Raw genomic sequence first — 14346 nt, forward strand, 5'->3', positions numbered from 1 at the left:
GAGCTCCATCTGCCCGGGGGGCTGGGAATCGAACCCGGGTCGCAGCGGTGAGAGTCCTGCACCCTAACCACTAGACCACCAGAGGCCCAGTCTTGCAGATATAAACTGGTGAAAAAGCCATATAAACTGGTGAAAAAGCCGTAAATAGTTTGGTCTTTCATTTACTGATAGAACAGACAGTTATAATAAGGATTGCTTTTCAGAGTGCACTTTGAGTAGTGGAAGGCAAACGAGAGTAGCAAGTCATTCCCTAGCGAACATGTCAATGATTGTCAGTCCACTGCCAAAAAAAGTTATTTCATGCCTATTACCAAGAATATTTGACTTTTCTCCTCTTCCCCCTGACATTTCTCCAACATTCTTCCAAGTTACCTTTGAGTCCCCATTAGATTCGTGTCCTATTGCTAAGTCTGAATTTTAAACTTTTCTTTCATCTGCTACTTGCCATGTAATTCAGTGAACTGAAATGTATCTTCACTTGGGATAATAATCTTGCACCAAAAGAATTAAGACTATTTTTCAGCTGCAACCTATTTCGTTCTTCCAAAAGACTAATTAAAAGCTGTAAAGACCCTATACTTTATTGTGCTTAATGAATAGTTGATTATATTTGGCTATGAGAGGAATCAGTAGTGAAAAATGTTCCTCTGATAATTTATTTCACTTCAAACAGTTCCACTTTTTACTTTGGGATTTGATAGTGCAGCACCAGACAGTACCTGAGTTTGGGTCACATCGGTCCTTAGAAGGCAGCTTGTCACTCTGGTGACTCTTCTGGATTGTGCAAAATGAGGTAATAGTCCAGGGTTAAAAACGTAAAAAGTTCTTCTGATTTTTAGGCAGCCTAATGCCTTACTTCCAGAAATCATTAGGAACTCAGACTTCAGTGAAAGCTGGTAAAGCAAGAATGACAATAAGACACAGAGCCTCTCAATACAGTGTAGCTGTTTCCATGAGTACATGAGGGTGCAATTAGACAGCATGCTGAATTTCTGAGTATGTTGCTCTTATTTCATATGCACTAGAAAGGTTTGTGGGGGGAGATTCTGTAGAATGACTACTGCACTTCAGCTTCATCCCTAATTTGCTAGGCACTGTCTTTCCTATGAGATCAACCTGTTAGGCTCTTCAGTCACTTTTGAAGCTATAACACTTAGGTTTTTAAGGAGGAATCACCTAAATAATTTATGTATCTAATAGACTAATGAGAGCATGTTTACAAGTACAGTAATTGGTATTAGCTGGCATTCCTCTTGGCAGTATGAGAAGACAAGCAAACTGTCATTATTAGACATAAGTGGAGAAACTTGCTCTGCCAAGGGCTGGAGCTTTTTATACTTGAAACTCACTGTAAAGGAGAAAGGACATCATTAACTAGGCGGCTCTTCAAGGTCTTCACTGACACATAGGAAATAGGAGTGGTTCTCCTGCTGTTTTCAGTCCAGAAAAGTAGAGGCAGTGTTCTCAAAGACAATCTAAACCTTTCATATAATACGAAGTGGGACGGCTTGAGTGGTTACCTCTTCTGTTTGAGTGCTGACTAGTTCATGGAAAATGATGTCCCTTCAGCCTCTTGATTACATACACTGATACCTCTTCTCCATCACAAAGATGGAATCTTCTTTATAGACCACAAAATGCTATATCATGACTTTTTTTGACATGAATACATTTGCTGCTTCAGCACATAAAGCATCCCATGAATGCTCAGTGCTATTTTTCCCACATGACTGAGAGAAGTAAAAAAATGATCCAGCTCCCAAACCTTAAATTATTTATGGCTTGGACTTTTTCCAGAACAGTAGGTTCAAAAGTACATGTTGTGAACTGAGAGTTAGAATCTACACATTTTACAGCTTTTTATCACAATATACAGCATTACTCACATTTGCTAAGGAGATATACTAATTTTCTTGTAAAAGAAGAAGTGGATGAATATACTTAATACCAGTTTACCTTATCTGTCATGTTCCTGCTTGGATCTTAGAAGACTAATTCATGCTACTGCTGAGTGTCTGATGTTCATAAAAAAAAATCACAGTGCTCAGAAACGTGGAATCGTGGAATTGCCCTATTTATGTTCCAGAGAGCCTGGTAGAGATATTTTGGTTCATTCCCAGACCATCTAGTTTCTGAGCATGAGCTTCTCAGATACTAGTAGGTCCTCATTTCTCTGACATATTGAAAACAGTACAAGATCTAAATATGAAATGGTTTCTAGGCTTGCAGTGCTGATACAGAGCCTGAAAACTTAGTTAAACTGATAATGAATGAATCCATGGTTCTTATGTTCAGCATCCCTCAGCATTCAAGGTTAATCTAGCCATGCACCGTGTCAACAGATCTTTGTCCCTCTCTCCTTTGAAAATATGTAACTGCATACAACACTGTCAGGTAGATCAGTACTGACACCAAATGACTGTCTAGTGCATCAACTTTTGGCTGCTAGGGAAATAGGTAGGTGTACAGCAAAGAGGAACAGGAAGAGAAGGAGAAGACTAATTAGAAAAATAGAGTTTTTAATTAAGATAATTTTATATCAGTGCACAGTGGGAGTGATGGGATCTTAAGGTTTTTCACCTGGTTTAGTTTCTTTCTGACACTGACCTTTGGAAAACTTTTCACTGTGACTTGCTGTCAATAGTTATGTCACCGTTCATAATTTTTATAATTGATTCTTCTTCAGCAGAGAACTTGAATATGTGCTTAACGTTGCACTTATGCGTAACCTTGTTCATTTGGATCACCTTATATGCTTAAATTTTGTGATGTATAGAGTTCCTGAAAGAATATGAGAGGCCTTTAATGAACTTAAATAAGTACTTTCAATGCTGTCTTGTTATTATTTGCTTTAAGCAAACAGTATTACTATTTCACCATTTCTAAGGATGAAGTTAAAGATTTTAGTGTTTCCAGCAGAAGCTTTTGTAGCTATCCCTTACTAAAACTGTTACTATCTTTTCATTGATAATATATTTCCTTTACAGTGGCATTATTAAATATTTAGCTATCAAAAATATTGCTAAACTTGTTACAATTATCTTCAAAATAAATTGTTCTATGTAGACTATCGGAAATGAAATTCATACGGTTTTGCCTTTTCCTTTTTAAAGCAAAATGGTAATTTCTTATTTAAAGTATGCCATCTGTAGGTCTTGAAGAACATTCAAATTTTTCTCCCTTTGTTTTTCAGCACTCCCATCTAGTATATGGAGCTTTGGTCCTCTGATCTTGGATTGTTTTACTATTGAGTTGAATCCATTTACAGGAATGTTTGCAGGATTGGGGCCTTAGGATGCATCCGCTGTATTTTCTGAATATATGGATGCAGAGGCATATTTAAGCCCCACATTTTACTGCCAGCCCTTCACTGTATTTCACTAATATTCAACATAGTTTCCTCTGTTAGTTTCTTTTGCAAATGATAACTTACATGCTCATGTTTTTCTGTTTGACATGTGCCAGCAAGTTGTTCTTCCTGAGTAAAGCACTTCTTAAATGGTGCTGGATATATATGGAAGCCCATCTAGGAGCCTGAGTGCCCTATGTACTGGTTAAGGGAACACTTGCTCCATTTTGTTTAATCAGCTGTTTCTCTAATTAAGATTTAATTACTTCTCTGGGTTTTTTTGTGATTTAATTTGAGGATTTAGTGAGATTAAAGACACTTTAGAGCAAAAAAGACAAATGTATGGATGGGCATCCATTAAAAATACCCTGGATATGATTCACACTATGGCAATGATTTCAGAGAAGTCACTTGCTCTTGATGTCCCATTTAGTCTAGTTTCCCAGTGAATTGTCACACAACTATATGTCCACCATTTCTGATGAATCACTTCATACAAAATTGTGTGGTAACATTCTATATCAGTTACGGCAATTCTGTTCTGAAACCAAATGGGTGTCACTTTTGTATGTTCCATTAAAAAAAAAGAAATATTACCTTTATAAATAAAGAAAAACTTAAAATATTATTTTTACTCTTAAGTAAAGAATATTCCGTAGCTCCTGCATGGAAATATAGGTTATAATTACCCTATAAGATAACATGGAAAGATATTTCATGTAAAGTAAGAGTAAATGTTAGCTTACAAGGTTTTTTTCTTATTTCCATACTAGCCATACAAAGACAGAATGATGCACAAGTGTCCAGCATGGTTTAGTGACCTGTATTTGAGAGACATTTGAGTAAATCACTAGAGAAGACTAATAGTAAAATTAAAGTATGCTCTTCCTTTTGGTAATTATCTGTTTTCTTCTAGTTTTCTGTATTCAGATTAGATAAAGAGTTGATTATGCAAAATATAAGTGTATTGTTGATTATAAGTTTGCATAAGTTGATTATGCAAAATGTAAATATATTGAAAAGACAGATAGCACTCTCTACAAATAATTTAACTAAACAAATTGCAGGAATGGTCCATTTCAGGTTCTTTGCAAAATAACATTTCAGACCAGTTATAAAATAGCTTCCTGTGTACTTGTGACAACTGTCCATGAGCAGAAGAAAACAGATATATATGAATTATTGGGGTTGTTAAATGTTAACTGTGAAATAATGTGTAATTATTAGTAGCTGCATTTCCCAGTGAACATAGTGGTCTTTTGTTCCCATTTGCATATTTTCTACCATATGATACAGAAGTCTTGATTCAGATCGACATCTCTTTCCTTTTAAGTGTGTATTCCTTGCCTGTGTAATACCTATCAGCCTTGTGATATCTTTCAAATATCAAGTCAGAATTTGTCTGCTGTGTTGTTCAATTTATGCCAAATTTGTACCTGTCATGAGTAATTACTATATTTAGAATAATACATATAATTAATAAATTTTATAGAATTACATTATGAAAATACTGAACTAATGAGAGGTGCACTCTAATAACAACAATTAGGCTTTTGGAAATAAGGCACAAGAAGTGGACCTATATGGTAGCATATCAAAAGATTGTATTTACAGGTAAGCATAATCTCTACAAAGAGGAGGAGGACAGGAGGGAGAATAGGGAGCAGGAGGGAGAGGCTGCAAGGCCATTTTGGTGGGCAAATGGTTAGGAAATGGAAGAATGTGAGGTGAAAGAAGATCCATAGAGGACAGACACAAGGCTATTGATTTGGTTTTAGTTGTTCTTTTTATGACCTAAGTAATGCAAAAGGAGTGCATGTGGACTGGAAAGCCTCTTTGTCTCTGTGTTCTGCATCAGTGCATACCATGCAAAATTATGTCATTTGAAAGCTAGTTAATTTTATTAAAAATATGTTTATATGGAAAAGTTTAACATTTCTGAATTAAATGTATATATGGAATTAGGATGCACTGAATAAGCCTTTTCACCGTGTCTTCCTTTTCCCTCTTCTTAAGGCATGTTTCTTGAGATGACTTGAAAGGAATTGCCTCAGGTGGTTTGTGATTGTTATTTTCATACCATGGTATCTTTTTCTCTGAATGTGTTGGATATTTTGTATTATGATCCCTCACAGGCTTGTTCAGGGACATTAAGGTGTACTAATATAATTCTGTAGCACATCTGTAAGGCTTTCAGATTAATATATTTTACTTAGGTAGTAGTTCTTTCAGATGGTTCAGTTAATAAGACAACTTTTTGCCCCACTAAAGGTAGAAGACTATACCCCTGCTCCTATTCCACCCTTTGAACTGGCAAAGATCTTCATCAGGGAAAAAAATCACTAAACTGAAAGAAAACTAATCCAGAAAGCAAGAATTGAATAGATTTTCACTCGCTTTAGCAACTACCTAAGAAATCAGACAAGCACAAGCAGTGTTGCAGGAAAGGCCAGAAGGGAAATGACACTGCCCAGCTGCAAAGTGTCACTTAGAGAAAGGATGACAGAACCACCTTCCAGAGGGAAAGGTTCTTATGCAGGATCTGTGATCTCATCAGCTGAGAAGATATTTTCTTGACCTTTTCAGAGTTCCTAATATATTTTAACACTGTTGTTGAAAGGTCTGAATCTTGTTTGCAGGATTCACTGAAGAATGCCTCAAGTAGTCAGGTGCTTTTGCTCCAATTTAAAATATAAATCACAAGAAATGTACCCAAAACATAGGGTTGTAAAGGTGTTTGGGAGGTCAGATGTTCCATCCTCTTGTCTAAAGCAGGACCAGAACAGATGAAATGTGCTTCTCATGTCATCCTCAGTTTGCCTAATACATCCATTTCTTTCATTTGCCCTACTTTTTTTTCTCCCCTTTTTCATGTAGGCACAACTTCAGTGAAGTGATCCTTTTCCTTGTACTCTTAGTCTGCCCTTCCTCACTCTCCAAACTCGTCACACAGGCGTAGTACTTAAAGTGTGAACATTTCTTGCTGATGTTTTCACAACATCTTTCTCTTCTCTTTTCTCCCAGTTACTGTTTCATATCACTGGTCCAAACTCAGCTGGTGACTAAGAAAGTTTATTGGTTGCCACACCTGACATTCAGTCTATGCATTTTATTCTGCTCAGCCAGACATCTGAAAACATTGATAATAGATTGCAGCAGAAATGCCATTATAAAGCATATGTGGTAGGTGTGAGAAGCAGGCATTCACTCAGTATAATTAATAATGCTGGCAGCATTAAAAATGCATGACATGAAATACCTAAGTACTCTGTACCATTGTTTGAGTCCTAAGGTGGAGAGTCAGCTGTATATGATATGGCTATTGGCTGCTGGAGGCTGTTGTTACTCTGTATTTATATTTAAGAACTGCACAGAACATGCCATCACATTTGTGGCTCAGTCATTCCGAGCTCTGAGCAAATATGTGAATCTTGCCTTTTCAGTCTGAAGCCACTTCTTTTGACCTAGCAATGTGTAGATTTTTACATCATGTTGTGCTTTAAAATATGAAAGAAAGCAGATAATTTTTCAAAAGCTCTGCCTTTTTTCTAGCTGCTTTTCTTTGCTTCTTTGAAAGACTTGTCTTACATTAATTCATCTTTAAAAATAAAGTTGCCTGACTATATGTCTCACAGCATAACAGTGTCTTCTGGACCTGCTCCTGTTTTCAAGGGAAATGGTAATTTTTTTCTCCCCAAATTTGAAGTGGAAAGGGAACTTGCTTTTATCTATAACCTTTTTATCTGTAAGTTTTCTCCTAGTGCTGTAATTCAGTGTCTATTTATGAATATAGAATTTAGGAACAATAAAAAAGGTATCTCCAGAAGAAATGTTTTATATATATATGGTATTTCAACACTGACAAAATTCATGTTCTTTAGATATATTGATAAATTCTTCTTTTATAGGTTTCCTAAAACCTGTCTAATATGGTCTAAAATGCTTTATAACCAACGACAGGAATTTTAAGGGCAAGAGTACAAAACCATAATTTGATTTAAGGAGATTCATCTGTTACATTGCCAGTTTATCTCCTGATCTGTGAGCATATTTTAAGTGTAGCGTACAAGACATGTCACAGATTTTTATAGGCAGCACAGATAATATTGCAAAATGTTAGAATTTTTCCATCCCCAACCACTGCTTTAGGAAACTTTTTAATTAAATTTTTCAGCCGTCTCTGAAGATCTTATTAGTAGAACTGTGCTTGTTTTGTTTGTTTCCTTTCTATTACAAGATTCTTGCAGTCATTTTCCAGATCTCTGGCATCTCTAGGATTTGGAGCAAGGCTCTGAACTTGAATGGAAAGTGAACCTGGTAGCAGTCATGTACTCCTTTCCTTCTCCCATGAGTTTGTTTACAAGTGTCCATATTCTTAGTTCAGTTTCACTAGAGACCTGTGAGAATTAGAAAGCTGTGTTGTCTCAAAATTTTATCTATATGGAGCATGCACCATCTCCTCACAGAGCCATTTTGTACCTAGAATGCATATTTGCTATTTTCACAGAAAAAAAAACCCGGTCACATCCTGTATTTACTGAGCAGAATTTTCCCAGAACTTTCCACCTTTGCTCCTAGTCTTGCTTCTGCAGATCCCAAAGAGCAACCTTGTATGCTTGGAGGAGATAAAGAAGAAGGAAGTGCAGCAGGGGCGGGCAGAGCCTGCCACCTTTACAACAGCATCAGCAAATGGAGGATAAAGATTAAAAAATACAGTTTGTTGTCAAACCTGTATGACATTTATTCACCTTTAAGCTCGTGACTTTACAAACTGAAATTACTTTCAATAAAGGACCTTTTTAAAATTTTATTTTGGAGGGTAGAAAGCTAACATATGCCTCAGGTGGAAAGGAAGGACAGGCGTGGTCTGGAAACAATGTAATTCTCAGCTTTAATATCCAACATAAGGGTTTTTTTGTCTGATGCAATAAAGATTCTTGCTAAATACATAAAATCATTGGACATGATTAGGTTGTAAGATCAGGAATAACTATAGGTAGCTGGTTTGGATCTGGACATATTTGATGAGAATTTGTTGTTCTCTGTGGAATAAGTTGGTCTCACCGCATTTCTAAAGGGCATATATTCAGTTCATAATTATCTCCACATTTGGCATAAACAGTGACAAATAATTAATTTTGGCAGCAAAAGCACACAAGGTAGTATTAGAGGGACATAGCTTGAGTTACTTTAGTTCTCAGAAGGCAGAGGTCAGTGAAGGACAGCCAGCACTTCTGTTATCTGTACTGCTCCAGTTTTGTTGAAGCAATATAGAACCTGACTTAGGGGAATTTGCTGTTTGTCCTTCACATTTTGAATCTGGAATGTGTGATGCTAATGCATCATCAGTTTGACTCGTAATTAAAAAGTGATTAATTTGAAACTCTGTTCTGTTTTCAGAGGAAGGAAACAAAGGTTATGGACCTGTTTTTGAGGAGCAGCCTATCGATACCATCTATCCAGAAGAATCTTCAGATGGACAAGTCTCAATGAACTGCAGAGCTCGAGCAGTTCCTTTTCCTACTTACAGGTAACCTCTCTTGTTTTGATTTTCAGGTCTTGCTTATTTTACTGAGCAAGTGTTTCAGAATGTGTTATTAAATGATTGACTGGCTTAAAAGGTCAGTGCAAAGTCTTCAAGGCAGGAAAAATGGAGAGATTTGCAATTTCTAAGACTCAACCTTGCTTCAATTTGCCAAAATGTCTAGACAGTGTTGAAAACAGTATATTCCTGTTGTGTTAAATGTTTTCAGCTTTTGAAAGAAATACGGATCTGGATGTTAAAAAAAAATTACCTTAAAAAATAATTAAGAGGCTACCTTTCAATCTTAGGCTAAGGATGATTGAGGTTCAAGTCCTTGTTCTTCTTGATTCAGAATGGCTTTTTTTGTCCTATTTTGCTAAAAAGGAAAAGGATTTGCTGTTGAACCTGCATATTCTACATCCCACATTGCTTTGGCATCTGTGTTGCAGAGCAGTGCTCAAGAATGCGTCAGTTATGCTACTGAAGACATCAAAACTTTATTCTGAAAAGCATTTCAACTAGGTTAATAGAGATCCACACATGACCTCTTTCACAATAATTATATTATTGTAGAGGGCAATTCTGCTTTGTTGTGTATCCATATAAGTTTGTCAGCCATTGTCTGCTCATTATGTGAAGAGAAATGTACTTAAGATTATCACTATTAAGACTGTGACTAAATTACAACGTGGTCATAGGCAGAAAACTGCTGTAATTATACTAAGGACAGACACAATTTCTTGCCAACAAAAGATATCCATTTCAGTAGATTATCCAATGACCAGCCCCCAGTACTCACTTATGTGTGTTTCCAGACTCTGGTTTCTAGAACAGAAAAAGCAGTTGAGTCTGCCAGCTATTATTTTAAATCTGTTACAGTTTTGTGATCAACTATGGTATTTTTCCATCAAAACAGCTTAGTCTTCATTGCCTTTTATAAAAATATGCTAACAGGTTGTCTACCTATACAGAACTCCTGTGAATAGCCCTTTTGAATATGATCCCTGCTACATCACATTTTGCTGTTGCACTTATTTTCTCTTACCGTGCTTGGAAAGGACTAAAAGTGTGGAAAGATCAGATATGCTTAGATTTGGTACCCTTCTGATATACTTCCCCATCTCCTGTCTGCAAGATTGTAAACATACCATCTATAGAGTGATTACGGACTCTCCATAAAGTTTGGTGTTCTTCTTTAACTGTTGTGGGCTCTGCAAAATTCAAACTAGTAAAGCCATTCTCAAAGGATTGCATCGCACCTCCAAGCTTTTCTTTCTAGGAACAGATCTGATAATTAGCACTGATAGCTGATGTGAAGATAATTGCAATACAGAATAAGGCCACTTTCTCTATTTCCTGACATCATTATTTTTACTATACTTCAATACATTATGTTAATTTCTTAGCCCTCTAACAGCTATTAAGCCAAAATTTTCCTATCTCAGAGGTAAATAAGTCCTTCCTGCTGTTTTTCATTGCAGCATAAGCTGTCCTCAGGACACTTGTTCCTAGGTATTTCTAAACAGAGGATTTATTATCTGTAACACAGATGTGTCTCACAGAACTGAATTGATCCTTCTAAAATTCTATAAGACCAAAATGCTATTTGATGCATCTTAAAGATCCTGCCATTTCATTAGACTTTATCTTTTTTGTTCATGCCACTCTTACTATTGTTTCTTTCTCTGACAACTCCAAGTTCCACTTCCAAATGAAAATTCTGTATATTTTGGTACATCTTCAATAGTGCAGGAACACATAGGGTGCGCGCTCTCATTATTAAATACTTATGCCTGTCTTAACCTTAGGGAAAAAAAATTATTTATGCTGAAATAATCTTAGGATTTTTAAATGTATTTAAGTTGCATCTTTCCTATTTGTGCTTAGGAAATGTGCAGTTCCTCTCTAAGAAGATTATAGACTCCCCCTTGTGGACACAGTAGTAGATATAAATGTAAATATAAATAACGAGTGCTGGTTCCTACTCCATGTATTTTAACTTTCTTAAAATCACTAGAAATCGATACAGGCCAAATCTGGACCACCAGTTTCTGTCTTAGTCCCTCAAGTGGAAGTTGCAGTAATTCACTGAAGTGGCTGTGGGGTTTTACCATAATTAAGGGGAGAATGTTCAGCAAGTTTCTGAATCTAGTAAGTAGGTCTTAAATCAAGCATGCCACAGTTTTTGCACTGACTTCACTGGCATGTTAGGTTTTACAAAACATCTTCATTAGCAGCAGATTTACAAAACCCTCTTAGATAATTATTTGAGAATGTGTTTAAAATCCCCATGTTTGATCACTAGCTAGCTCATTGACAGCCAGCTCAAACATCTCTTAAAGCTTGGCTAGGAATCATGTTTTAACCTGTATCACATCTCCAGGATGGCAGATGTGAGACTCTTATGTTTAAAAGACCTATGGAATTCAAATCTGTGCCTTTTGCTGAAGAAAAGCTTTAAACATATATAGAAGTATATTAATAACTTCCTGTATATTTTATCACAATTTATGAGTTATTTTTCACATCATATTTCTTACCAGGTTGCTTTTTTTGGCCAAATCTTACATCTGGCTTTTCTTTTTTGATAGGTGGAAACTCAACAACTGGGATATTGATTTAACAAAGGATCGCTACAGTATGGTGGGAGGCAGACTTGTTATCAATAATCCAGAGAAATCAAGGGATGCTGGAAGATATGTCTGTGTAGTGTCGAATACCTTTGGAACTGTCAGAAGCAGTGAAGCCACTCTGAATTTTGGATGTAAGCCAATGTTTACGTCAAAACGTAGAAAAATTATGGTTAGCTTGGAATAGCCAATGTTTAAACTGCAGTGTCTTCTGCTAGTGTGTGCTGTAGGTGTATTACTTTGTAAAAATATCCAATATCTTAAGTGCCGTAGTAATTCTGTAAGCATTTTATATTCTATAGCATTCAGCTGACCTGGCATCCTTCCCAGTGAGTAACTGTTAAATTATTAATTGAAGAGACTCATGGAGCCAGATCTCCAGATAATAATGTCCAGACTCTTTTAAAATCATGGTAGGACCTGAGGGGAAATAGTCACAGAAGGAAGACACATGTGGGGGCATGTGATGATGAGGTGCTGCTGCAGTGCAAACACAACTGGAAGGCATGCCACTTGCTAGTAAAGCGTGTTCCCTGACTCCTAGGCTACAGTGAAGATCCCTGCTGAGGGACATTTCTGTCAACTTCTGACAATCATGAGCTAGTCTGGTGAATGTATGCATATGTACAGGCCTGCACCATCAAAAAATACATCAAATATGTGCATTGTAAAAAAATGATGAGCTAAATGAAGAGTAATGTGAAATTTTACTGACTGAAGACGTGTTTGGGATTTTTATTTTACTTTGCCTTAAGTTGCTTTTTTCCCTGGGTATATTTTTTCATCAGAGGGCAAAAAAAGGAATCCAAAAAAAGGAATCCATTCTGACTGGGGTCTGTTCACAAAGCTCTGGGTTCCCTGACACTAAGTGATTAGCGCCCCTCCTGTCTTTCACCAGCTTCTGCGAGCAGAATTCCCTCCTTGCTGTATAAGATCAGACACGAAGTGAGAAGTTCTGCTTTCTGATAGTAGTTATAAGACAGTGGGGCCACATATACTAGGGAAATTCAGAGGCTGTAATGAGCTGATGGATTGTAGTTGATACAGTTGATACAGTCTTAGTCTGTATTTGCAGTTGATACAGTCTTAGTCTGTATTTACCCAGTGTATTTTCTAGAAAAAAAATTGAAAGCTAGGTTGTTACTTCCTTTTAATGGAGAAAACATTAAAATTCGGTTTACAGGATATTTATTTATACCCAAAGCAGGCTTCAGTGGTGTCAGTCCTGAATAGCCAATGGGATAAAAAAAAATTAAACCAATACACACAGTAGATGAAAAAAGTACAATCAAAACCACCTGAGGCGTGTTCTGCCTACCAGCTCACTGACTGCATGAGCTGAATGTTGATAGCGTGCTGAACATTTATACTGAACAGAACCCAAATATATAATGTTTCAAAGTATAAACGATAATAGAGCAATGAGGCAAGGAATAGAAGAGAAAAGATAGCTGGAAACTGATAAATACCTGTTAAAAAAAAAGGCTGCTTTCATTCTTCTTTATACTATTGTATTTCTTCCCTTCTTCTTTTTAACGATCACCTATAAAAAAACATTTCCTCTGACAATCACTCTAAAAAGCTGAATACAGAGTTGCTAAAATTAGTATAGTGGAATCCATCTTTAGTGGAAGTTTTTGTTCTTTTGCTTGTGCATAAACTGATTAAAAAATTTTAACAACCATTTAGAAGAGTTCAAAAAAGTCTTGACCAGCTCTATTTTTGTCTTACTGTCAAACTCACTGAAATTATGGAACAAAATCCACAGTCTCTCATAAAATCCATCTGAGAATACTGTCTTTAGTAGAACTGGATCTTTTTAGATCCAGTGCCTTCAAACCTATTCAATACTTTTTAAATGTTGCACACATTGTTGTGGTGGCTGTCCCAAAGTTTCAGAGGTTGTCCAAGAACACGATAAACAAAATGTCTACACTTTAAATGCAAACTTAAAATTTCGAAAAAAAACTTTAAAGCAATGATAGGTTTTCCTTACATCAAACCCTATACCACCCATATGCAATGCAGTATCAAATTAGCAACACATTTGTTGCTAATCACTGTAATTTTAATTTTTTTCCTATTCCTGCAAGAGATTTTAAAGAAAGCAGAAATCAATAATACTGGCAAGTTTACAAGACGGTTAAAAGGTCTGCAGCAAGGAAACTAATGTTTTAATGAGAGGTCAGTCAATATTTTGCTTATAGAAAGTAGTTGTGTAGTAAGGTCCGTGCTGGTATTTGGAATGTGAATATACTCAAACTACTGCAGATATTGTATGAATAGAGGTATTCCAATCTGGGTGAAGAGCTTTGTCGGCTTTAGTTACAACACTTGTCTGGTCAGATAGCTAATTCTTACTGTGTTAGTCTGGTATACTTACTCCTTTCTTTTATCAAAGAATAGTATTCCAAATTAGTTGGGAGATAGTTGTGAAGAACTGATTTATTCCATTGCACTATGACAGAGGGTAACATTTTTTAAAATAAGAATCACAAGTCCTTTGAGTGTCCCGATACAATGCCTAGCATTGAAGCATTGATCTAGTCAAGATCTAGTCAGTCGGTGGAAGCATCTGTATTGTCTTCTGGTCTGTTTGAGCAGAATAAAAATTAGTGTTTGAGAAGCTGGGAGAGGTGTTTCCCTGAACACTGGCATAACTTCACTAGAGTTTTCTTCAGGCATTTGACAAAGCGTGGTGACATTTGCTTCCTAGATTTTAGTATCCATTCAGATCTGACAACTGTGATTTCCCTGTGAGCATTCCTTTACCTTTATTATATTTAGTAAATGTAGCAGTTTTTACAAAGTTATTGTTGCTGGCCGGCTGCGCTTAAACTTAA

The 14346-nt window shown here is 36.3% G+C and overlaps 1 protein-coding gene across 1 annotated transcript in view; it reads left to right on the forward strand.

Moving 5' to 3' along the window:
* The window catches only part of CNTN1 (contactin 1), a 241077-nt gene that overhangs the window by 159787 nt on the left and 66944 nt on the right, over positions 1-14346 (forward strand). The window contains exons 4-5 of the mRNA XM_017817884.1: positions 8750-8879; positions 11465-11637. Coding sequence (XP_017673373.1) covers positions 8750-8879; positions 11465-11637 — 303 coding nt within the window. The remainder of the gene's footprint in view (positions 1-8749; positions 8880-11464; positions 11638-14346) is intronic.

This window comes from Lepidothrix coronata, unplaced genomic scaffold (assembly GCF_001604755.1).
Source record: "Lepidothrix coronata isolate B3197 unplaced genomic scaffold, Lepidothrix_coronata-1.0 Scaffold63, whole genome shotgun sequence".
Lineage (NCBI taxonomy): Eukaryota > Metazoa > Chordata > Aves > Passeriformes > Pipridae > Lepidothrix > Lepidothrix coronata.